The sequence below is a fragment of the Pristiophorus japonicus genome, chromosome 10, assembly GCF_044704955.1.
Source record: "Pristiophorus japonicus isolate sPriJap1 chromosome 10, sPriJap1.hap1, whole genome shotgun sequence".
In the NCBI taxonomy this organism is placed as follows: domain Eukaryota; kingdom Metazoa; phylum Chordata; class Chondrichthyes; family Pristiophoridae; genus Pristiophorus; species Pristiophorus japonicus.
This window is the reverse complement of record NC_091986.1, coordinates 148,742,629-148,767,814: the sequence shown is the minus strand read 5'-3', so window position 1 is coordinate 148,767,814 and position 25,186 is coordinate 148,742,629. Positions and strand designations below refer to the sequence as shown.

Below are 25,186 nucleotides of genomic sequence, written 5' to 3'. Positions count from 1 at the left end.
TTTCCGCTCTGGGCCGAAAACGGGTTGTTGCGCATCGTGATGATGTTGTAATCGCCGGCGCAGCGGAGCGGGGCGCTGCCGGTAGAAGCAGGGTGCTACCAGTTACCACCGCTGCTAAACTCTTGTGGAATTTTGCAGGTGTCAATAGCGGTGCCGTGCCCAGGCGAAAAGTCCTTTGCGCCCTGTTAACGCCCCCCCCCCCCCCAGTGGGGCTAACGGGAGGCACAAATGCCTCAAATTTTCCCCCCATTGAGTCTACAGCACAGAAATAGGCCACTTGGCCCAACTAGTCTTTTGGCACATTTTAACCCCGGGTAGAGGCTGAAGGTGAAGAGGCTTGTTGAGCTTAGGATAAAAATACAGACAGGATGTCAAAAATGAGCATGCCTGAAAATAAATGACCAGGCCCTGTCCCATGACTCTAGCTACGTGGAACAGAGATCTTTGTAAAATATTGCCTCTATTTCCAAAACAGTCAGAAAGGAAAGGAAAGACAGGCTTGGATTTATATAGCGCCTTCCCCGACCGCCGGATGTCTCAAAGCGCTTTACAGCCAATGAAGTACTTTTTGAAGTGTAGTCACTGTTGTAATGTAGGAATGTCAGACATCAAGACTGGGCAATAATTGTCTTGTACCTGCCCCAATACCCTCATCTCCTTACACCAGTGGAAAGCCCAAAACACCAGTATGAATCTTATTAGGAAAATGGCTTATATTAGCCAGCACTACCACCAGGTAAAACTGATAGAAAACTGGTAAACATGCCACTCGCAGGAAAAGCCTCGTCTGAATTAAATAAAGAATCTTTAATTTCTATACTATTAATTGAATTCCAAGTGATTTAGACTATGAAACAAAATGAAGAAATCTGGCACTTCCTGGTGCCAATGTGTACAAGCAATAATTCCTGCCATTGGTTCAAATTTAATTTTAATGCAAAAAATTCCAATGGATTCAGTAGGTACTAGAAAGAACAAATGGTAAACAGATTAAAACACACTCTCTGTATATGTAAATATAAGTGAATTACATGTTAACATGTGTTTGTTGTGCACTTTCAGCTCCTAGATTGCTTTACCATTCCTGTGGTGATGTTCCTATCATGGTTTATTTTACATTCAAGATACAAAGCCACCCATTTTGTGGCCATTTTAATGTGTTTGTTGGGCGTTGGGATTATGGTTGGTGCAGATGTTCTGGCAGAAAAACATCAAGGAACAGGTAAGACTCATTGGTGCAGAAGGCCTGGCTGGATCTGGAATTGTATGAAATGTTTTTGAACAGTCAGACTATTCATAGTGTTGTATGAGCTTAATAATGCAAACAAAGCATGGACTGAGAAAAGGACATTCATCCCATAAGCATAGTCCCGCCATATACAATCTTCCTGATCATGAACTCTACTCTACTTAGTTCACCTCCTAAGGGAAAGTTCTACATATTTTTTCCTAAACTCCAAAGTAAAACTCCAGAATATCCACACATCAGTATCAGCACTATTTAATCCAGGCTAGTTGCTGTCCAGTATATTTTGAAAAGCATTTACATACAATGACAGACAAGAAAAGACCCTCTGGTCCATCCAGCCTGTCCCACACAATTGTGATACCTCTTCACCTAAAAAACAGATAAAAACGCAGGCCAATTTGTGGAAAAAAATCTGGAAAATTCCCCTACCATCTAAGTGATCAAAACTAGTCCAGGAGATCACTCTGGCCTTGAATTCCTTGCAATACCTACGTTTTGTAAGAGGAGATCTCTGCCCCAGCCAGAAACAGGTCCATCTCTCTTGAAGGAATTCAGTGAATCGGCATCTACCGCATGAGACGACAGCCTGTGTCAGAGGTCCACTAATCTCTGGGAAAAGAACCAACTCCTGACATCTAACATAGATCTGGCCTTGTACAGCTTAAAATTGTGTCCCTGGCCCTCCTTAACCTATTTAATTGGAACAAACTGTTCAGTGGAACACAATCTATTTTCTTCATCATTTTATAAACCCTGATCAGATCACCCTTCAGTCCACACTTCTCTAAAGTGTAAAGTCCCAACTCCTTCCTCTGCACCCTTTCCAAAGCCTCAATATCACCCACCATGTGAGGAGTTCAAAATTGGATTCAGTATTCCAAGTGAGGCCTGACCAAGGCCTTATACAAGGACAAAGTAGTATAATCAATTGTCCTATGAATGCACCCTGTTGGTTCTAACTTTCGTTTCATAGCATTGCTCATGAACCTTTAGGCATCTACGCACTAGAACGTCTAGATCATTCTTTCTACACCTTCTTTAATACTTTCCCCTTAAGGGTGTATGTATGTTGATCATTCGCCTGCCTACTGCATAACACTACACTTTTCCAAATTAAGCATAATTTTAATTATCTCTGCATAACTTCTGATTCTGTCCTAAACAGACATTTTCCCGCTCTTTTTTGAAGGAGTTGATCGATATAGCAATATCTGTAGCTGCTTTTGCTGGGAGACTGTCCCACATATCCACTACTCTGTGGAGGAGGCGGAGGGAATTAGGTGGGGTGGCAAACAGTTTTCTAATATTTGGTTTTGGTAGGGCTTATTAATTTTGGAGGTCTGTACCAAAGTTCTTGTTATATATGCATGCTTGTTTGTTGTGTGAAGTCTGTTACACTGTTATGTAACACTGAATGTACCCTTACCCTGTACACACCTTACCTGTACACCAGAGGGTGCTGCTGCTGGGTTACCTGCACACTGTATCATACCCTGCCTCATGGAGTCATTACTAAAGGTGCCTACATACACTACAACTGGCGATGAGGATACGAGGTCACGAACTACACGCTCAACATGTCGAATCTCAGCAACTTTCAGCAATTTACAGAGGGGGAAGATTGGGACGCTTTTGTAGAAAGATTGGAACATTTCTTTATAGCCAACGACCTGGACAGGAACACACCGGCCACACTACCGAACAAGCGCAGGGCCATCCTGCTTAGCAGTTGTGGGCCCACCATCCATGGTTTCGTCAAGGACTTGCTAGCCCCAGCGAAGACAACCACCAAAAGCTATGAAGAACTTGCAACTTATACAGGAGCAACTAAAACCAAAAGAAAGCATCCTCACAGCCAGGCACCGGTTCTACACTTACCGGCGACCTGAAGGCCAAGAAATTACTAAGTATGCTGCACATTTAAGAAGACTAGCTGCACCATGTGATTTTAGAGACCACCTTAATGAAGCACTAAGGGACATATTTGTCATCGGAATCGGCCACGAGGGCCTCCTGCACAAGTTGCTCTCTGCCGACATCACGGTCGCCCTGCAGAAAGCAATTCAAGTGAGCCAGGCCTACATGGCTTCGGCCAGCAACTCCAGGTGAATACTGACCCAGGACTCTAAATCGGCGAGCGCAGTGCACCGCATGGATACTTCGAAAGGCAGGAATGTGCCCCGAGTCCAGCAACCCTGAGTCCGCCACATGGGCAAACCGGATGGTCCCGTGCTGGCGCTGTGGAGGAAACCGCAGAGCCCACCAGTGCCACTACAAAGGCTATGCATGCAAAGGCTGCAAAGAGAAAGGGCACCTTCAGAGAATGTGCAGAAAAAGCTGTACTCACCGCGTCTCTGATGAGTTGGCTGATCACCGGGGCTCCGACACAGAGGAAGGTGAAACTGCTCAAACCCTGGAAGAAGAGTATGGAATTTCTACCTGCTCCACCGAAAGTTCTCCATGAACGATGGAAGTAGACATCAACGGGGTCCCAGTTTCTATGGAGATCGACACAGGGGCGAGCCAGTCTGTGATGAACCAAACGACCTTTGAAAAACTTTGGATAAATCCCGCCAATCGACCAAAACTGCATCCTGTCCAAGCGAAGCTGCTCACCTATACAAAAGTAAAATCCCAGTCGTTGGCAGCGTGGCCGTCCAGGTCTTCCAGGGAGGCGTGTTGATCAAACTTCCCCTGTGAATCATAGCTGGCGATGGTCCCACGATGCTGGGTAGGAATTGGATGAACCCAGTCCAAGGCGGTCGAAGCAGCGACGGCCTCCGGGCTCCAGCAATCGACAGCAAACATGGATCCATTGCTGCATCCAGAGATCCCACCATCCAGCTCGACTGCGCGGTGACGACACAACAACATCGCGGTGAAATCTCCAGGACCGAAAATCCAAACTCCACTTTCCGGGCCGGGGCAGGACTCCAAGAGGTGAACATCATCGAAAGGAGTGGATTCCCGATGTCCAGGGCCGAACCTGTGGAAGAAAAGACCATCACAGCCTAACTGGAGGAGAGCCAGAAGATGGCACCCGCACCACGAGGAGAAGAACCTGCAATCAAAATGGCCACGAGGGGCAGCGTTGGAGGAGCGACACATGGCACTGAGCGACCAATCGGATTGGAAGGCTCCCTTAAAGGAGACCGGTAACCAAAGAAATTTAAAAGGATAGTTTCAACTAAATGAGGACAAGGACTTTAAAGCTAAAGATGCAATAAAAGGGTGCAAGTATGATAATGTATGCAATGTAATCATGAATTGTGATGCTGGTGTAACTAATGTGACTAATGAGATGAATGCTTGTGTAAGTAAGGTTAAGAACAAGTTTGTTATGTTTGATAATTATGACAGAGAGTTTGAAATGCCTAATGTAACCATGTCTGGTGAGACTATGACACCCAAAAGTGATGCAGATGCTGTAATTTATAATGTAGGCTCGACTATGTGTGATCATAGCCAAGGTGTCATGTATACAGGTAGGGCATTGCTAAAGGACATTGGGTTCTACAGGGACCACACTGATGCTAGAGGAATCCCCCTGTGGGAGACCCTCAGGTCGAGCGGGCTACCTGACCATGTAGCCTGGACCTTTAGAACAAATGTAATGTCCCTGGAAGGATACACACACACCCAGTGGGAGCAGACCCACTACAGGGATAGTGGCCAATGGGCAGCACAGCCACCACCACACAATTACCCACATCACAGAGTATGCACCCTACCTACTGCTGCTGTGACTACCTCCCTGAGGGATCCCACAACAGTGACACCCACATGGTCTGTGTGTGAGGGAGGGGAAACGTAAGAGGCTTGCCTCAAGCACAGGGATCATACCTGGCACCCACACAACCCTCACCACAACCTCCCATAACCCACTACTGATCGCCTCCCCAGGTCATGACATAAGGATATTAAAAATGCTTAGAGGGGAGTGTTGTTATATATGCATGCTTGTTTGTTGTGTGACGTCTGTAACACTGTTACTTAACACTGAATGTACCCTTAGCCTGTACACACCTTACCAGTACACCAGAGGTTGCTGCTGCTGGAGACCTAAGGGTTACCTGCGCACTGCGGGTAACCCAGTATAAAAGGGAGCTCACAGTTTGGTGTCCTCACTGGAGGAGCTGCAAATAAAGGACTACAGGTCTACACAGTTTAAGTATCATATCCTGCCTCATGGAGTCATTACTAAATGTGCCTACATACACTACAGTTCTATCCTCACAGTTCATGTGGAATAGTGTGCTTACATCCGTATCTTCTATTTTTCTCAGCATTTTAAAAAGCAAGGGGCCAAAATTGCTCCCCTCTTCAAGGTCCATTACCACCTCTAATGCATCAGGAGCGGGGCAGAAGGCGGGCGGTATAATCAGCGTTGTGTTGAGCCCGTCATTGCCGAGCAGGGGGGCAGGCGGATGGGTTGACCCATCCGAAATTGCCTTCGGGTCGGGGGTGGTGGAAACGAGTTTCCACCGTGCCCCGTGTTCCCGCCCCATCAAGTACGTGGCGACCCCTTTCAGCCCCACGAGGGAAATTGTCCCGTAGGGGCGGAGCCGCTGCCCGTCGGTACCCCCGACAACTTTTCCCAGCAGAAAGCTGCCAGTGGTTGGGCAGCGCATCCGCCCTTAAAGGGGAGGGTGCACAGCTGTGGCCGCCATTTTGTTTTAATTGTCACCCGGCTCTGAAATCGGCTCGACAATGGCGGCTACGGCTCGACAATGACGTGCTCGGCGCAGCGCTGATGACACCGCCTGCCTTCCGCCCCGCTCCTGATGCATTTCCCCCCCTCAGCCCTACAAACATCGTCCCAACAATTTTTTTAAAAGCTGGCAATTTCGATCGATTCTCCGCCCCATCAATTTGGGCGGAGAATCATCATTTAATTCGAATTATTTGGGGCAGAGGGCAATTTTGGCCCCGTAAAGGCCTGGATTGTAAATTTCTTATCATTACATAGGGCTCTAAGTCTCTCCTTGCCCTTGTCTGAACTCTTCCATTATCAGGATAGTTCAAAGTGCAATTTAGTTCAGTTGGTAGCGTTCTTATCTCTGAGTCAATAACTTATAGGTTCAAACCCTGCTCCAGAACTTGAGTATCAGCAGATATTGAAGTTGTGTGGCAATATCAGAAGTACCATCCTTTGGATGAGATATTAAATTGAAGGCCCCATTTGCCCACTCAAGTTGCTCAGGTAGATGTGAAAGAGTAAGGAGTTCTCTTGGTGTCTATTTCTTCTTCATCAATAGGCCAAAACAAATAACTGGTCATTTATCTCACGAATGTTTCAACATTTTGCTGTGCACAAAACGGCAGCTATATTTGCCTAAACTTCAACAGCTACTGAATTTCAAAGTAATAAATTGTATAGGAGCTGCTTTGAAGTATTTCTGAGATGTGATAAGAGGCTAAATAAATGCAAATCCTTTTTTCTTTTTGAATGCTATGCCTGATGGAGTATTAGAGGGCCAGGCTAGATGGGCTGAATGGTGTTTTCTCATCCTTGACTTTATCTTTTGTTCTTAAGAAGTAATAAACCAATAACCTCTTGAAGATAAGATGCCAAGAACTCCAAACAATATTCCAAATGTGGCTTCACCAAAGCTAGAACAATGTGTATCAAATTATAATCAAATGAGCCTGACAGAAGCTTTTTAAAGGAAAAACTAGGATGACCAGACATAAATCTTTGGCCATAACTGAACAAGAACAAATGATTCCATAAATAGCCCTAACTTTACAGACTGGATAGTACTATGGTACTCAGTGTCCAGACACACATTTGAATAATGGCCGCATGGGTGAGGTTCAGAAGTGCACTGCCTTTCCTGATAGTGATGGAGGTGCGGCGGTTGGTTCAAAGTGCAAGCTACAGTTGGACACATAGCAATGAGCTCCAACTTCCAGGTTGCAGCTTTTTAACTATGCAGAATGACTTGAGCCTATCGCTGGGAGTTTGTAAATTTGGAGAGATGGGATATTCTGTGCAAGTGCTGGAATTTAAAAGACTGCAGCATGATTCTTACTTGTTGCAGAATTAAAAGAGGTACAGGCTGAGTAGCGATGAAGCTGCGTCATACAAAAAGTGTATGGTTTTCGGAAGTAGAACTGTAGCTACTGTTGCAACAAGTGCACCAAAGAAGGGTTACTCTGTTCTGCAGTCCAGGGCACCCTCCCACAGGAGAGCAGTGCCTGGAGGGGACGGTGGTCATTGTGAATGCCAACAGCAGATTCATAAAACATTTTCAGGCATCCAAGTCTGTACCAAAGTAAGGCTATCTAATTATTTCCTATAGAAAGATTATGTGAAGTATGGATGCCCCAAAATGTTTTCTCTCAAACTGTAACACATTGACCCCCCGCAGCGTCTCCGAGGGATTTTGTAGCTCAGCCCCGAGTAACAAAATTCTTGTGCTCAGTGGGAGTATCTCTCATGAATACTCACACTGTGCTATGGATGACCGGATGCTGGGGAGCGACAAATGGAGAGCATCATTGCATAAAGCTTCATTACTTATTGGTGCCCAGAGGTCAGCTCCCACGAAGATGATTCAACTTATTGAGGGAGTGCACAGCAGCAGAGACATGGCTAAATTAGTCACAAATGAGGCTGCTGTCTTTCAGGGAGCACCAAAAAGAAAGACTTGTATTTATATAGTGCCTTTCACAACCTCAGGATGTCCCAAAGTACTTTATAGCCATTGAAGTATTTTTTGAATTGTAGTCACTGTTGCACAAACAGCAATATGATAATGATCAGATAATCTGTTTTTTAATGATGTTGATTGAGGGGTAAATATTGGCCAAGACACCGGGGACAACTTCTGTGCCCTTCTTTGAAGAAGTGCTGTGGAATCTTTTACGCCCACCTGAGGGAGCAGACGGGGCCTCAGTTTAACATCACATTCGAAAGATGACACCTCTGTTGTACCAATTTAAGCACTATCTCAAGGCCAGCACAATTAGATACAGGGCCACCTTAATCCCAAGGAGTTCCCATGGGCAAATAGCAGCTTGCGAGCTCACTTATTTCTCTCACTGGGGAAACACCTAGAAAAAGCACGAGAATAGGTTTGAGGACACACAAATCCTATACTGTCATCAAAGGGAAGCACTAGGATAAATACATATATTTCAAACTTATAGTCAAAAAAATATTTCACTCCCACTTTTTCCAGTTTATTTCTAACAGTGCAGAGTAAGGAATCAGTAGATTTGCATCCGTGGTAGTTTCAGCAGTGCAGAGGACCATGTTGGTGAAAGTGTACTCAGGCACTGCATAGTTCCTATGTGCAAACAACGTAGTTTCATGGTTGGCTCTGGCAATTAGGTAAATGTGATTTCTATGAATGCCTGGTGACATCCTACGGGTCATTGCCAGTGTCCTCATCTGGCCTGGCTTGTGGATGCACCTCCTCCTTCAGTTCTTTTATAGTTAGGCCTATTTAGATGGCAAAGTCGTGCAGCATACAACATACATCTTGGATACTCTAACAGGGCTGCACTGCAATGTGGTCAGAATCTATCTGGGCATCTAAAGCCCGACTTCAAGATACAAATATTTGATTCTTATATCACATGTTAGAAGTATGGGCCTTATTGTATCTGCACTTAGTTTTGTCTTTAGTTCTTGCAAGAGCCATTAACCAGGGCCACAGGGAGTAATGTTGGTCTCTCAGGAGCCATCCTTTGGGAGCCAATCTGCCTTCTTGTTCAAATAAGCCAGGCTCAGAGGATTACCTTAAAGTAAAAGATTCATGACTGTTGCTTCAGAAAGGGGTATTGACCTTCAAAGTTCTGTTTTGCTGCCACTGACCATCCGGATATTGATGGAATGAAACCCCTGTGGTTCACAAATACCTTGGCATTGTGATTTTGGGTGTGGATGTCCATTGGCTATGGATTCCATCAATAACCCCCTGGACCTTGGGGAATCTTGCCTTGTGAAAGAATTGCAGTGCCATCTCATTCTGCTGATGCTTTTTTGGAATGTGAAAAAGTATTTTCCTCATTGAACAAAAAAAGCATCACTGACTTTCTAGATACATTTATGCCCAATGAAAATGACTAATGCTACAGATGTCCCCTGTGGTAGACTAGAAGGATCCAGAGGCACAAACAATGATGGTGGTGGTGACCTCCAGTATCCTGGCATTGCCATTCCGGTGGTGGAGTCTGTCTGCAGGTCAGCTTGCAGCAGATGGTACAAACTCTGTCACTGCCTTCCCCATAATGAACCTTGGCCTGTGAAGGCAATTCTCACCAGATATTCTCAAGTAGGTATATCTGTGTTAATAAGCATGCTTGTGTGGGTTTGGCAGGGGTGTGCAGTCTGCTTCTTGTGTAAGTGCATTTCCCCTGTAAGATGTTAGTTAGTTCTGGTCACCAGTTTAAGAAAAGTTTAAAAGGAGGGCCAATAGATTGATATCTAGTTTAAGCGGGCTGGGGCTTTTTACATTAGAAAAGTGTAGACTTCGGGGAGATTTGATTGAAGTCTTTTCAATGAAAGAATTAGACGGTGCAAGTTGATAGACTATTCGAGTTGGATAGGTTAAGGAGCACTAAGGGACATAAGTAGAAGATATTTAAGGATGGAACTAGTTTAGAATCCAGTAGAGGAGGACAAAGTGTTTAATTAGGAGGGGGAAAATAAAGTATGAGAGGAAGCTTGCTGGGAATATAAAAACTGATTGCAAAAGCTTCTATAGATATGTGAAGAGAAAAAGATTAGTGAAGGCAAACGTAGGTCCTTTGTAGTCAGATTCAGGTGAATTTATAATGGGGAACAAAGAAATGGCAGACCAGTTGAACAAATACTTTGGTTCTATCTTCACGAAGGAAGACACAAATAACCTTCTGGAAATACTAGGGGAACGAGGGTCTAGTGAGAAGGAGGAACTGAAGGAAATCCTTATTAGGTGGGGAAATTGATGGGACTGAAGGCTGATAAATCCCCGGGGCCTGATAGTCTGCATCCCAGAGTACGTAAGGATGTGGCCCTAGAAATAGTGGATGCATTGGTGATCATTTTCCAACAGTCTATCGACTCTGGATCAGTTCCTATGGACTGGAGGGTAGCTAACGTAATGCCACTTTTTAAAAAAAGGAGGGAGAAAGAAAACGGGTAATTATAGACCAGTTAGCCTGATATCAGTAGTGAGGAAAATGTTGGAATCAATTATTAAAGATGAAATAGCAGCGCATTTGGAAAGCAGTGACAGGATCGGTCCAAGTCAGCATGGATTTATGAAAGGGAAATCATGCTTGACAAATCTTCTAAAAATTTTTGAGGATGTAACTAGTAGAGTGGACAAGGGAGAACCAGTGGATGTGGTGTATTTGGACTTTCAAAAGGCTTTTGACAAGGTCCCACACAAGAGATTTGTGCGCAAAATGAAAGCACATGGTATTGGGGGTAATGTACTGACATGGATAGAGAACTGGTTGGCAGACAGGAAGCAGAGAGTCGGGATTAACGGGTCCTTTTCAGAATGGCAAGCAGTGACTAGTGGGGTGCCGCAGAGCTCAGTGCTGGGACCACAGCTATTTACAATATACATCAATGATTTGGATGAAGGAATTGAGTGTAATATCTCCAAGTCTTCAGATGACACTAAGCTGGGCGGTGGTGTGAGCTGTGAGGAGGACGCTAAGAGGTTGCAGGGTGACTTGGACAGGTTAGGTGAGTGGGCAAATGCATGGCAGATGCTGTATAATGTGGATAAATGTGAGGTTATGCACTTTGGTGGCAAAAACATGAAGGCAGAATATTATCTGAATGGCGGCAGATTAGGAAAAGGGGAGGTGCAATGAGACCTGGGTGTCATGGTACATCAGTCATTGAAAGTTGGCATGCAGATACAGCAGGCAGTGAAGAAGGCAAATGGTATGTTGGCCTTCATAGCTAGGGGATTTGAGTATAGGAGCAGGGAAGTCTTACTGCAGTTGTACAGAGCCTTGTTGAGGCCTCACCTGGAATATTGTGTTCAGTTTTGGTCTCCAATCTGAGGAAGGATGTTCTTGCTATTGAGGGAGTGCAGCGAAGGTTCACCAGACTGATTCCTGGGATGGCAGGATTGACATATGAGGAGAGACTGGATCGACTGGGTCTGTATTCACTGGAGTTTAGAAGGATGAGAGGGGATCTCCTAGAAACATATAACATTCTGACGGGACTGGACGTGTTAGATACAGGAAGAATGTTCCCGATGTTGGGGAAGTCCAGAACCAGGGACACAGTCTAAGGATAAGGGGTAAGCCATTTAGGACTGAGATGAGGAGAAACTTCTTCACTCAGAGAGTTGTTAACCTGTGGAATTCTCTACCACAGAGAGTTGTTGATGCCAGTTCATTGGATATATTCAAGAGGGAGTTAGATATGGCCCTTGTGGCCAAAGGGATCAAGGGGTATGGAGGGAAAGCAGGAAAGGGGTACTGAGGTGAATGATCAGCCATGATCTTATTGAATGGTGGTGCAGGCTCGAAGAGCCGAATGGCCTACTCCTGCACCTATTTTCTATGTTTCTATGTTTCTAGATGCTAGGAGGACTATACTTCTTTTTGCAGATTTGTTAACCTACGGAATAAGTTGTCAGCACAGGCAGTGATTGCGGATTTGTTGCAAGCATTGAAAAGGAACTGGGTGAGTCCCTGAGAGTGGCTAACATATTTACATATAGAAGGTAGGTTTGTCATTGGGGATCGTGCCGCCCAGTCACTTTCGTCTCCTGAAGCTTGTTCCATCGCCTTCAGGGGTTTTCCCTTAAAAGAGCCTAAGGTTTTCTCTCTTTTTTTCTATCGTTTTCAGCAGATTTTGTGGTTGCATGGCAAGAGGCATTGGGCTAATAGTGTTACACCATGCCAGAATAGAACAGACTGCATGGGCCAGCTTGTATATACCTGGCCTTTTTCATATGTTTGAAGGGGGCTCACCACCATCTTCTCAAGTCAATTAGGGATAAGCAATAAATGCTGGTCTTGCCAGCGACGCCCACATCCCGTGAACGAATATTTAAAAAAAAATGAAATCCAGAACACAAAATGACCATTTGGCACAACTAACATGCTCCACCCAGAGTTAGTGCATCATTATTTTATCATGAACTTCCCTCCTATACTATAGGGAGCATTATATCTCCCTGGCAGTGTAATAAATTTCTTTATAAGCTCAATCCCACTTTTACCAGATGTTAGATCAGCTCCTTTTTAAAGGTGCTGATCGATTGACTCTGAGTCAATTACTTTCTGTGGAAGTTTGTTCCATATACAGGTATTCACTAAAAATGCTTTTAATATTTTTCTTTGCTCAAATATGAACACAAGAAAGTGGCTACATATTCTCAAAATATTGTTCTGATTTATTCTAAAAAGCACTGTTATTAAAGGTTTGATTTTTTTTCTTAAGAGAATTTGGTGTCTTTTTTTTAATAGGGAACAACAAGTTGCTGGGAGACCTGCTGGTCCTGGGGGGTGCTATTTGTTACGGAATTTCTAATGTGTCTGAAGAATTCATTGTGAAAAACTTTAGCAGAGAGGAGTTCCTGGGAATGCTTGGCTTATTTGCAACCTTCTTTAGCGGTTTACAACTGTAAGGAATGGCAACGTTTTTCTAAATTGTTTCCAATATAACTGTGTTTTAATGTTCTCTGTACAATAGAAAGCAGTGTTCATAAGTAAAATGTTAGCTTAAGTTTAGCTTCTTTTCAATCAATGCTTTCCATATTGAACTATAGAAAACAGCTCCCATGATAGATTAGTGGGTGAATGTCTACACTTATTCTACAAACAGCAGACAAAATGAGAACGAGAGATTATAGTAATCAAAAAGTGCATTTTGATTTAGTTGTAGGTTGCCTTCCTCAGGCATATAATTAACTGGGTATTCTGCTATTCAGTAGCGTGTAACCTTTGTTTACCATTTAATATTAGGCATCTAAGAGAAAGTCTGTTTCCTGAGGAGAGCTATGGAATCTTGTAATGTACACCAGGTTATGAATCATGATCGAGCAAACAGCCCATGGTGTCTAGCCAGAACCTGAATTAATTTATTCCAATTCAACCAGGTTTAGTAGTAACATATAACAGTCCTGGTCAAGAACTACTCATTACGAGTGGTTTAAAAATGTGACCTATTTGATTTAAGTTAGCCTGAAAAATAAGCACAGCTCCGTATCTTTGAATAGGTTTATAAAGTGTGTCACTTTTGCTGATAGTAAATGTCACTCTTAGCATTTCCTTCATTGTGACAGCTCCGCATAGACAATACAAATATATAACTATTATTCCAATACTTCAATATGCAGTATAATTCACATGTGTTGTTAGATAACTGCCAGTGAAATATCGGATATTAATTGAGCAATGGGGAATGGGATAAATTTTATAATAGCATAAACCACAAAAGCAAATCTCTTGGTTTGATTATCGTCTTGCATCATTACATCCTGTAAAAAATCTGACTTAGCTGGTAATGGAGGTGGTTAAGGGTCACGCTGCTGGCTTAGGTTTGGGCTATTTAATGGTGCTGTTGAGGAGATGTGGATTATTCTGAATGATGATGTAGGCAATTGAGTAACCAAGATGAGAGTGACGTCAGACATGCAGTTATGTGGCATTACTACTAATATAGTAGGACCAAGGTTCATTTTTGATAGCATATTTCAGGAATATATAGTATGTGGGAGATAAGCTACTATTACCATACCTGGAAGAAAATCAATAGGGAAGAGATATAGATAAACAGAGATAAAGAAAGTGGGAGGGAGGAAGAAAAAGAGAAAGAAAGCGATCTGTCTTGTAAAAAAATGGTGCTATGAATGGTCTTGTACCCTTGGTATTAATTTTAAAAATCAAGCCTTTCTTTTTTTTCTGTTGTAGAAGCATTCTGGAACATAATGCAATTGCAAACATTAATTGGAACTGGCAAGTTGGTAAGCATTCACTCGTGAGAATATGTACCATTTGAACATTTCCACTGAACTGCATCATACTCATTTTATGGTTTACACTATGAATAGAGTCTAGAAAAAAGAGAATCACTCTTTTCTGGTTATTTCTAATGAAATGCACTAATTTGCATGGATAAAACTGTGATATTTTAATGCTGGTGTTTCAACATAGCAGCAGCCAATTTTTGTTGTTGCTTTCTTCTAATATTCTCCCCATCTCCCCTGAAGGCACTAAATTATGCTGCTGTACAGTTTCATGCGACAATGGCAGCCCTCAAATACTTCACATAAGAAGGTGTAATGCAAGCTGAGGCAGTGAGTTACAGCAGGTTATTTGACAACATGTGGCATCACAGTCTAGACTAACACTGTCCTCAACTGATGTGTATGTTCTGAGTGGCACAACAGTTGAAGGAGAACTCTACTCTATTTATTTAATTTTCTACTTCAATACTTTGCTCACCAAGAAAAATCCTTTGCCCAGAGTTGGTGGTGTGTGTTGCTCTCAAAGGAGTCAAAGTGCAAAACTGCAGTCATGGATACCATTGCTTCTCCTGTCTTAATGTCATAATCACAATAAACCCCATGAATTTTTACAGCATGATTTACTGCCCTAGTATCCAAATTTTGCACTAAAAGGCTGAAACATTGAAATTGCTGTATCGGAGGAAAAACCAAACAAATAACTTACTCTCATCAGGAATACATGCAATTTCTGGTTTTGCTTTACAACATTTCACAAAATTATAGTCCATTAATAAGAACATAAGAACATAAGAAATAGGAGCAGGAGTAGGCCATACTACCCCTTGAGCCTGTTCCGCCATTTAATACGATCATAGCTGATCTGATCATGGACTCAGCTCCACTTCCATGCCCATTCCTCATAACCTCTTATTCCCTTATCAGTTAAGAAACTATCTATCTCTGTCTTAGATTTATTCAATGACCCAGCTTCCACAGCTTTCTGAGGCAGCGAATTCCACAGATTTACAGCCCTCTGAGAAGAAATTCCTCCTCATCTCAGTTTTAAATGGGCGGCCCCTTATTCTAAGATTATGCCCTCTAGTTCTAGTCTCCCCGATCAGAGGAAACATCCTCTCTGCATCCAGTTTGCCAAGCCCCCTCATAATCTTATACGTTTCGATAAGATCACCTCTCATCTGAATTCCAATGAATAGAAACATAGAAACATAGAAAATAGGTGCAGGAGTAGGCCATTCGGCCCTTCGAGCCTGCACTGCCATTCAATGAGTTCATGGCTGAACATGCAACTTCAGTATCCCATTCCTGCTTTCTCGCTGTGGTGTATATACAAATCACTGACTCCACAAGGTCTGGTGTAAGTCTAACTGCTGTGACCTTCGTCCTTTATTGTTCAGCTCCAGAGTGCCTCCCAGGTGTGGTGGTCAGCCTTATATAGCACCTGTTACAGGTACTATCAGGGTTTCCCACCGCAGCGCCCTCTCTGGTGTGGCATAGTCCTTACAATACATTTAAGGTACTGGGACGATACACACATCATTACATAACATCATCTCCACCGCTCCGAATGCCCTCCGCCGTCGCAGCCTCCGCTGCCACCTGACTTGCTGCCTCTCCTGCGGCCGTCGTGGCCTCTCCAGCGGCTGCACTTGCCGCGTCCCCCGCGGCGTCTGTAGCCCCCGACCTCCAGCTGCTGCCGCCGCCCGACAGTAACAGCTCCTCTGCGGGGCTCTTCCGATCCGCCGGCCCCTGGATCCCTCAGCACCCCGCCCACAGCGTCCCGCCGGCTCAACCTCCACCCACCCTTGGGCCCCTCTGTGCAGGGCTGCTTGCCTGTGGGGGCTGGGGCTGCAGGATCTTTGTGTGAGGCCCGGGCCTGGGACTTGCCTGTGGCGATTAAGGCTGCAGGATCTCTGTGTGAGGTCCAGGCCTGGGGTTTGCCTGTGGCGATTGAGGCTGCAGCTCCAGCTCGGTCGGCGCTGCTCTCTGGGGACCCGGGGCACGGCAGCACCCCGGGGAGCAGCAGCCTGTGGAGTGATGAAGTCTTCCCAGCTCCCACGGACCGTCCCCATCCACCTCCGGCCGAGGAGTGTCGGCCCATCGCCTGCAACGACCCACAAAGGTAAAGCGTGCGTCTCGTCTCCATGGGATACCTGCACCATCGCTCTGCCGAGAACAGGTATTAGTTCCCTGGTGCAGGTACGCAGCTTCGCCGTGACCAGGACCAGCTTGGGTCGTGCAGCTGGGTTAATCCACAGTTTATCAAAAGTTCTCTGACTCATCAACGACGGACCCGAGCCCGTGTCCACTTCCATACTCACTGGGACTCCATTGATTTTTACTTCACTTATCACTGGGGGCGAATCGTCGGTGCACGTATACAGTCCAAACACCTCATCATCTTCTACCTGATCCTCGCTGAACAGTGGATCATCCCCCATCTCCTCAGCCACACGGTGAGTCCGATTTCTTTTACACATACGCTGAAGGTGGCCTTTAACGTGGCAGGTATTGCACGTATACTCCGCAAACCTGCACCGGTGAGCCCCATGGCTTCCTCCACAGCGCCAGCATGGTGCTGCTTGATTGGCCCCCCTCGGCGGACTCTGAGCTCCAGGATCCCGAGGTCCGTGCTCTCTGCCCTGGGCAGAGCCACGTTCTGCAGTTTTGTCCGTGGTGGGCGCTACCCTGTGGACAGTGCCTGCCGGGTTCGAGACTGTGTGGATTATTTGCTTGGTGCTGCAAGTCGAGATTATATGTGCCCGGCTGATGGCGATGGCCTTTGTCAGAGTGACTGTGGGTTCCGTGGCCAGCAGCTTGTGAAGGAGGCCCTCGTGGCCAATCCCCATAATGAAAACGTCCCGCAAAGCCTCGTCAAGGTGTGCCCCAAAATCACACGGCGCCGCGAGTCTCCTGAGGTCCGCAGCATATTTGGTGACATCCTGGCCCTCAGGTCTGCAGTGATGGTAAAATTTGTATCTGGCCGTGAGGATGCTCTCCTTCGGTTTCAACTGGTCACGAATGAGTTCAGTCAGCTCCTCGTATGATTTGTCCCTGGCGCTCCCAGGTGCCAGCAAATCCCTGACGAGACAGTAAACCTCATCTCCACAACTGGAGAGCAATATCGCCTTACGGTTATCTCTCATTGCGTATGTGTCCTCCGTCAGGTCATTTGCTGTGAAGTAGTACTCGAGCCTTTCCGTAAAGGCCTCCCAATCATTGCCCACGGTAAAATCCTTTAGCGAGCCCAGAGTAGCCATGGTTGCGTGGAGCTCGTCCGCTTCCTCGTTGCCAATGTGGTGTATGTAGCACACAAATCACTGACTCCACACGGTCTGTTGTAAGTCTAACTGTTGTGACCTTCGTCCTTTATTGTTCAGCTCCAGAGTGCCTCCCAGGTATGGTGGTCAGCCTTATATAGTCCTTGTTACAGGTGCTACCAGGGTTTCCCACCGCAGCGCTCTCTGTGGTGTGGCATAGTACTTACAATACATTTAAGGTACTGGGACGATACACACATCATTACATAACACTCGCCATACCCCTTGACCCCCCTAGTAGTAAGGACTACATCTAACTCATTTTTGAATATATTTAATGAATTGGCCTCAACAACTTTCTGTGGTAGAGAATTCCACAGGTTCACCACTCTCTGGGTGAAGAAGTTTCTCCTCATCTCAGTCCTAAATGGCTTACCCCTTATCCTTGGACTGTGACTCCTGGTTCTGGACTTTCCCAACATTGGGAACATTCTTCCTGCATTTAACCTGTCTAAACCCATCAGAATTTTAAACGTTTCTATGAGATCCCCTCTCATTCTTCTGAACTCCAGTGAATACAAGCCTAGTTGATCCAGTCTTTCTTGATATGTCAGTCCCGCCTGAGATCCCCTCTCATTCTTCTGAACTCCAGTGAATACAAGCCTAGTTGATCCAGTCTTTCTTGATATGTCAGTCCCGCCATCCCGGGAATCAGTCTGGTGAACCTTCGCTGCTCTCCCTCAATAGCAAGAATGTCCTTCCTCAAGTTAGGAGACCAAAACTGTACACAATACTCCAGGTGTGGCCTCACCAAGGCCCTGTACAACTGTAGTAACACATCCCTGACCCTGTACTCAAATCCCCTCGCTATGAAAGCCAACATGCCATTTGCCTTCTTAACCGCCTGCTGTACCTGCATGCCAACCTTCAATGACTGATGTACCATGACACCCAGGTTTCGTTGCACCTCCCCTTTTCCTAATCTGTCACCATTCAGATAATAGTCTGTCTCTCTGTTTTTACCACCAAAGTGGATAACCTCATATTTATCCACATTATACTTCATCTGCCATGCATTTTCCCACTCACCTAACCTATCCAAGTCACTCTGCAGCCTCATAGCATCCTCCTCGCAGCTCACACTGCCACCCAACTTAGTGTCATCTGCAAATTTGGAAATACTACATTTAATCCCCTCGTCTAAATCATGAATGTACAATGTAAATAGCTGGGGCCACAGCACAGAACCTTGCGGTACCCCACTAGTCACTGCCTGCCATTCTGAAAAGTACCCATTTACTCCTACTCTTTGCTTCCTGTCTGCCAACCAGTTCTCAATCCACTCAACCTACTCAACCTTTCCTCATAAGTCAACCCCCTCATCTCCAGAATCAACCTAGTGAACCTTCTTTGCACTGCCTCCAAAGCAAGTATATCCTTTCTTAAATATGGAAACCAAAACTGTACGCAGTATTCCAGGTATAGCCTCACCAATACCCTGTAAATCTGTAGCAAGACTTCCCTGCTTTTACACTCCATCCCCTTTACAATAAAGGCCAAGATTCCATTGGCCTTCCTGATCACTTGCTGAACCTGTATACGATCCTTTTGTGTTTCATGTACCAGGACCCCCAGGTCCCGCTGTACTGCAGCACTTTGCAATTTTTCTCTATTTAAATAATAACTTGCTCTTCGATTTTTTTCTGCCAAAGTGCATAACCTCACACTTTCAAACATTATACTCCATCTGCCAAATTTATGCCCATTCACTTAGCCTGTCTATGTCCTTTTGCAGGTTTTTTGTGTCCTCTTCACACATTGCTTTTCCTCCCATCTTTGTGTCGTCAGCAAACTTGGCTACGTTGCACTCAGTCCCTTCCTCCAAGTCGTTGATATAGATTGTAAATAGTTGGGGTCCCAGCACTGATCCCGGCGGCAACCACTAGTTACTGATTACCAACCCAAGAATGAACCATTTATTCTGGCTCTCGGTTTTCTGTTAGTTAGCCAATCCTCTATCCGTGCTAATATATTACCCCCACCCCGTGAACTTTTATTTTGTGCAGTAACCTTTTATGTGGCATCTTGTCAAATGCCTTCTGGAAGTCCAAATACACCACATCCACTGGTTCCCCTTTATCCACCCTGTTTGTTACATCCTCAAAGAACCCCAGCAAATTTGCCAAACATGACTTCTCCTTCATGAATCCATGCTGACTCTGCCTGACCGAATTTTGCTTTTCCAGATGTCCTGCTACTGCTTCTTTAATAATGGACTCCAACATTTTCCTTCTCTGAACTGCCACTAAAGCAAGTATATCCTTTCGTAAATAGGGAAACCAAAACTGTACGCAGTATTCCAGGTGTGGCCTCACCAATACCTTATATAGCTGTAGCAAGACTTCCCTGCTTTTATACTCCATTCCCTTTGCAATAAAGGCCAAGATACCATTGGCCTTCCTGATCACTTGCTGTTACTGCATACTATCCTTTTGTGTTTCATGCACAAGTATCCCCAGGTCCCGCTGTACTGTGGCACTTTGCAATCTTTCTCCATTTAAATAATAACTTGCTCTGCGATTTTTTTCTGCCAAAGTACATGACCAACATTATACTCCATCTGCCAAATTTTTGCCCACTCACTTAGCCTGTCTATGTCCTTTTGCATATTTTGTGGGTCCTCCTCACACATTGCTTTTCCTCCCATCTTTGTATCGTCAGCAAACTTGGCTACGTTACACTCAGTGCCCTCTTCCAAATCGTTAATATAGATTGTAAATAGTTGGGGTCCCAGCACTGATCCCTGCGGCACCCCACTAGTTACTGGTTGCCAACCAGAGAATGAACCATTTATCCCGACTCTCTGTTCTCTGTTAGTTAGCCAATCCTCTATCCATACTAAATATTACTCCCAACCCCGTGAACTTTTATCTTGTGCAGTAACCTTTTATGTGGCACCTTGTCAAATGCCTTCTGGAAGTCCAAATACACCACATCCACTGGTTCCCCTTTATCCACCCTGTTCGTTACATTCTCAAAGAATTCCAGAAAATTTGTCAAACATTAAGAAAATGCATAAACAAATCAAAATAAGAGCCTAATATTTGTATAAAAATTGCAGGTAATTTTGAATTTCTACTTGTCAACAATTAAGTGCAGCAGTTATAATGGGTGACTTTAATATGCACATAGATTGGGCTAACCAAACTGGAAGCAACACGGTGGAGGAGGATTTCCTGGAGTGCATAAGGGATGGTTTTTTAGACCAATATGTCGAGGAACCAACTAGGGGGGAGGCCATCTTAGACTGGGTGTTGTGTAATGAGAGAGGATTAATTAGCAATCTCGTTGTGCGAGGCCCCTTGGGGAAGAGTGACCATAATATGGTGGAATTCTGCATTAGGATGGAGAATGAAACAGTTAATTCAGAGACCATGGTCCAGAACTTAAAGAAGGCTAACTTTGAAGGTATGAGGCGTGAATTGGCTGGGATGGATTGGCGAATGATACTTAAGGGGTTGACTGTGGATGGGCAATGGCAGACATTTAGAGACCGCATGGATGAACTACAACAATTGTACATTCCTGTCTGGCATAAAAATAAAAAAGGGAAGGTGGCTCAACTGTGGCTATCAAGGGAAATCAGGGATAGTATTAAAGCCAAGGAAGTGGCATACAAATTGGCCAGAAATAGCAGCGAACCTGGGGACTGGGAGAAATTTAGAACTCAGCAGAGGAGGACAAAGGGTTTGATTAGGGCAGGGAAAATGGAGTACGAGAAGAAGCTTGCAGGGAACATTAAGACGGATTGCAAAACTTTCTATAGATATGTAAAGAGAAAAAGGTTAGTAAAGACAAACGTAGGTCTCCTGCAGTCAGAATCAGGGGAAGTCATAACGGGGAACAAAGAAATGGCGGACTAATTGAACAAGTACTTTGGTTCGGTATTCACAAAGGAGGACACAAACAACCTTCCGGTTATAAAAGGGGTCGGGGGGTCTAGTAAGGAGGAGGAACTGAGGGAAATCCTTATTAGTCGGGAAATTGTGTTGGGGAAATTGATGGGATTGAAGGCCGATAAATCCCCAGGGCCTGATGGACTGCATCCCAGAGTACTTAAGGAGGTGGCCTTGGAAATAGTGGATGCATTGACAGTCATTTTCCAACATTCCATTGACTCTGGATCAGTTCCTATAGAGTGGAGGGTAGCCAATGTAACCCCACTTTTTAAAAAAGGAGGGAGAGAGAAAACAGGGAATTATAGACCGGTCAGCCTGACATCGGTAGTGGGTAAAATGATGGAATCAATTATTAAGGATGTCATAGCAGTGCATTTGGAAAGCGGTGACATGATAGGTCCAAGTCAGCATGGATTTGTGAAAGGGAAATCATGCTTGACAAATCTTCTGGAATTTTTTGAGGATGTTTCCAGTAGAGTGGACAAGGGAGAACCAGTTGATGTGGTATATTTGGACTTTCAGAAGGCGTTCGACAAGGTCCCACACAAGAGATTGATGTGCAAAGTTAGATCACATGGGATTGGGGGTAGTGTGCTGACATGGATTGAGAACTGGTTGTCAGACAGGAAGCAAAGAGTAGGAGTAAATGGGTACTTTTCAGAATGGCAGGCAGTGACTAGTGGGGTACCGCAAGGTTCTGTGCTGGGGCCCCAGCTGTTTACACTGTACATTAATGATTTAGATGAGGGGATTAAATGTAGTATCTCCAAATTTGCGGATGACACTAAGTTGGGTGGCAGTGTGAGCTGCGAGGAGGATGCTGTGAGGCTGCAGAGCGACTTGGATAGGTTAGGTGAGTGGGCAAATGCATGGCAGATGAAGTATAATGTGGATAAATGTGAGGTTATCCACTTTGGTGGTAAAAACAGAGAGACAGACTATTATCTGAATGGTGACAGATTAGGAAAAGGGGAGGTGCAAAGAGACCTGGGTGTCGTGGTACATCAGTCATTGAAGGTTGGCATGCAGGTACAGCAGGCGGTTAAGAAAGCAAATGGCATGGTGGCCTTCATAGCAAGGGGATTTGAGTACAGGGGCAGGGAGGTGTTGCTACAGTTGTACAGGGCCTTGGTGAGGCCACACCTGGAGTATTGTGTACAGTTTTGGTCTCCTAACCTGAGGAAGGACATTCTTGCTATTGAGGGAGTGCAGCGAAGGTTCACCAGACTGATTCCCGGGATGGCGGGACTGACCTATCAAGAAAGACTGGATCAACTGGGCTTGTATTCACTGGAGTTCAGAAGAATGAGAGGGGACCTCATAGAAACATTTAAAATTCTGACGGGGTTAGACAGGTTAGATGCAGGAAGAATGTTCCCAATGTTGGGGAAGTCCAGAACCAGGGGTCACAGTCTAAGGATAAGGGGTAAGCCATTTAGGACCGAGATGCGGAGGAACTTCTTCACCCAGAGAGTGGTGAACCTGTGGAATTCTCCACCACAGAAAGTTGTTGAGGCCAATTCACTAAATATATTCAAAAAGGAGTTAGATATAGTCCTTACTACTAGGGGGATCAAGGGGTATGGCGAGAAAGCAGGAATGGGGTACTGAAGTTGAATGTTCAGCCATGAACTCATTGAATGGCGGTGCAGGCTAGAAGGGCCGAATGGCCTACTCCTGCACCTATTTTCTATGTTTCTATGTTTCCTCTTTGGGCAAATCGGGGTGTCTCTTATGCCTGTTTTGCAGTGTGACAGTTTCAACTTTAAGAAGTGCTGCTGCTTTCCATTAAAGAAATGGCTTTTGCTGGCAGCTCCAGGTAGAGCAGTACCCTTAGTAGCAAATGTAGAAGCAAGCACTGGAGGCAAAGGCTACCATATTTTCTAATAGCCATCAAGCTAAGGACTTTTGCCTACCAAAACAGGACTAATATGATTCTCCCATCACTGGCCTATACAGAATTTGCCAAGTCATTAGAGAGATCCAGCAGCTTGAACCATGAATTTCAAAAGTGCACGGTTTGTTTTTTGCTTGGGGCCCACTCCAAAGTATAGAAAGGGCAGATTTCATAGAACTGGCAGCCTCAGATAATAAAGCAGAACTACTTCTGAACCAGTTCCAGAATGAAAGAGAATGCAAGTCTTTCAATCAATTTTTGCCTCTTGCCATATAGTTGTCACTTGCCTGTGATCATTTTTTCTCAAAAAGATTGGCTCCTGTGTCAGGGAAGTGACTGTTGTACTTGTATAACAAAATATAGGTTCCAGATGTGGCATATTCCCTGTTAGCAGCAGAATGTAAACAATGAGCAATGTGTTAACTTGTCTCATTAATAGATATCCCACATCTATTGATTCAGGCGCTCCTTAGGAAGTGTCTGGTAAGTCTTCTTTTTTAAGCTGTGAATACAGAGACAAGGACACAGTCAGTCAGATTTTTTAAAAGAGAAAGCGTCAAGGGATTTTGCAGAGACTAAGAGGTAATAAATACCTGTGAGATGTTGGCCGCAGACTTGATGGTAGATGGTCCAAGGCTTGGTTGGAGGCAGGCATTGGGAGGGTCAGTGGCCCACTGGGGTTCAGAGTGGGAGGGCAGGGGGGTCACAGCCATGGTACTCACCATGTGCTGGAGGCCAGGTCACTAGTGGGGAAGGAGAACTCCAGTCATTGCTGAAGGAGGGGGGGGAAGGCCAGCAGACCCGGTCGCTGTTGAGGAGAAGGTTATCTGTCGCCGCAGGAGGTCCAGCCATCGCTGAGGAGGCCCAGATTCCGTCGTGGAGCAGAAGCCCATCTGCCGTTGCTGGAGGTGTTCTGATCGCCGTTGGAGGAAGGGGTGGAGGCCCGATAGCCAGGCCCAGTCGCTGCAGGAGGCCCAGCCGGGAGGCCCAGTCGCATATTTACTGAGGTGTACGAAAGCATGGGCCTTACGCTACCTATTAGCAAGACAAAGGTCCTCCACCAGCCTGTCCTCGCCGCAGAGCACTGCCCCCCAGTCATCAAGATCCACAGTGCGGCCCTGGACAACGTGGACCATTTCCTATATCTCGGGAACCTCCTATCAACAAGAACAGGCATTGACGACGAGATTCAACACCACCTCCAGTGCGCCAGTGCAAATTTCGACCGCCTGAGGAAAAGAGTGTTTGAAGACCAGGCCCTCAAAACGGTCACCAAACTCATGGTCTACAGGGCTGTAGTAATACCCGCCCTCCTGTATGGCTCAGAAACATGGACCATGTACGGTAGACACCTTAAGTCACTGGAGAAATACCACCAACGATGTCTCCGCAAGATCCTACAAATCCCCTGGGAGGACAGACGCATCAACGTTAGCGTCCTTGACCAGGCCAACATCCCCAGCATTGAAGCACTGATCACACTTGATCAGCTCCACTGGGCAGGCCACATAGTTCGCATGCCAGACACGAGACTCCCAAAGCAAGCGCTCTACTCGGAACTCCTTCACGGCAAATGAGCCAAAGGTGGGCAGCAGAAACGTTACAAGGACACCCTCAAAGCCTCCCTGATAAAGTGCAACATCCTCACTGACACCTGGGAGCCCCTGGCCAAAGACCGCCCTAAGTGGAGGAAGTGCATCCGAGGGAGCGCTGAGCACCTCGAGTCTCGTTGCCGAGAGCATGCAGAAATCAAGCGCGGCCAGCGGAAAGAGCGTGCGGCAAACCAGTTCCACCCACCCCTTCCCTCAACGGCTATCTGTCCCACCTGTGACAGAGACTGTGGTTCTCGTATTGGACTGTACAGCCACCTAAGAACTCAT

At 45.4% G+C, this 25,186-nt stretch overlaps 1 protein-coding gene across 1 annotated transcript in view; it reads left to right on the top strand.

The window, feature by feature from the left end:
* Positions 1–25,186, top strand: part of LOC139274634 (solute carrier family 35 member F2-like) — a 94,751-nt gene that overhangs the window by 12,659 nt on the left and 56,906 nt on the right. The window contains exons 4-6 of the mRNA XM_070891312.1: positions 1,063–1,222; positions 12,689–12,845; positions 14,135–14,187. Of these exons, the coding sequence (XP_070747413.1) occupies positions 1,063–1,222; positions 12,689–12,845; positions 14,135–14,187 (370 nt within the window). The remainder of the gene's footprint in view (positions 1–1,062; positions 1,223–12,688; positions 12,846–14,134; positions 14,188–25,186) is intronic.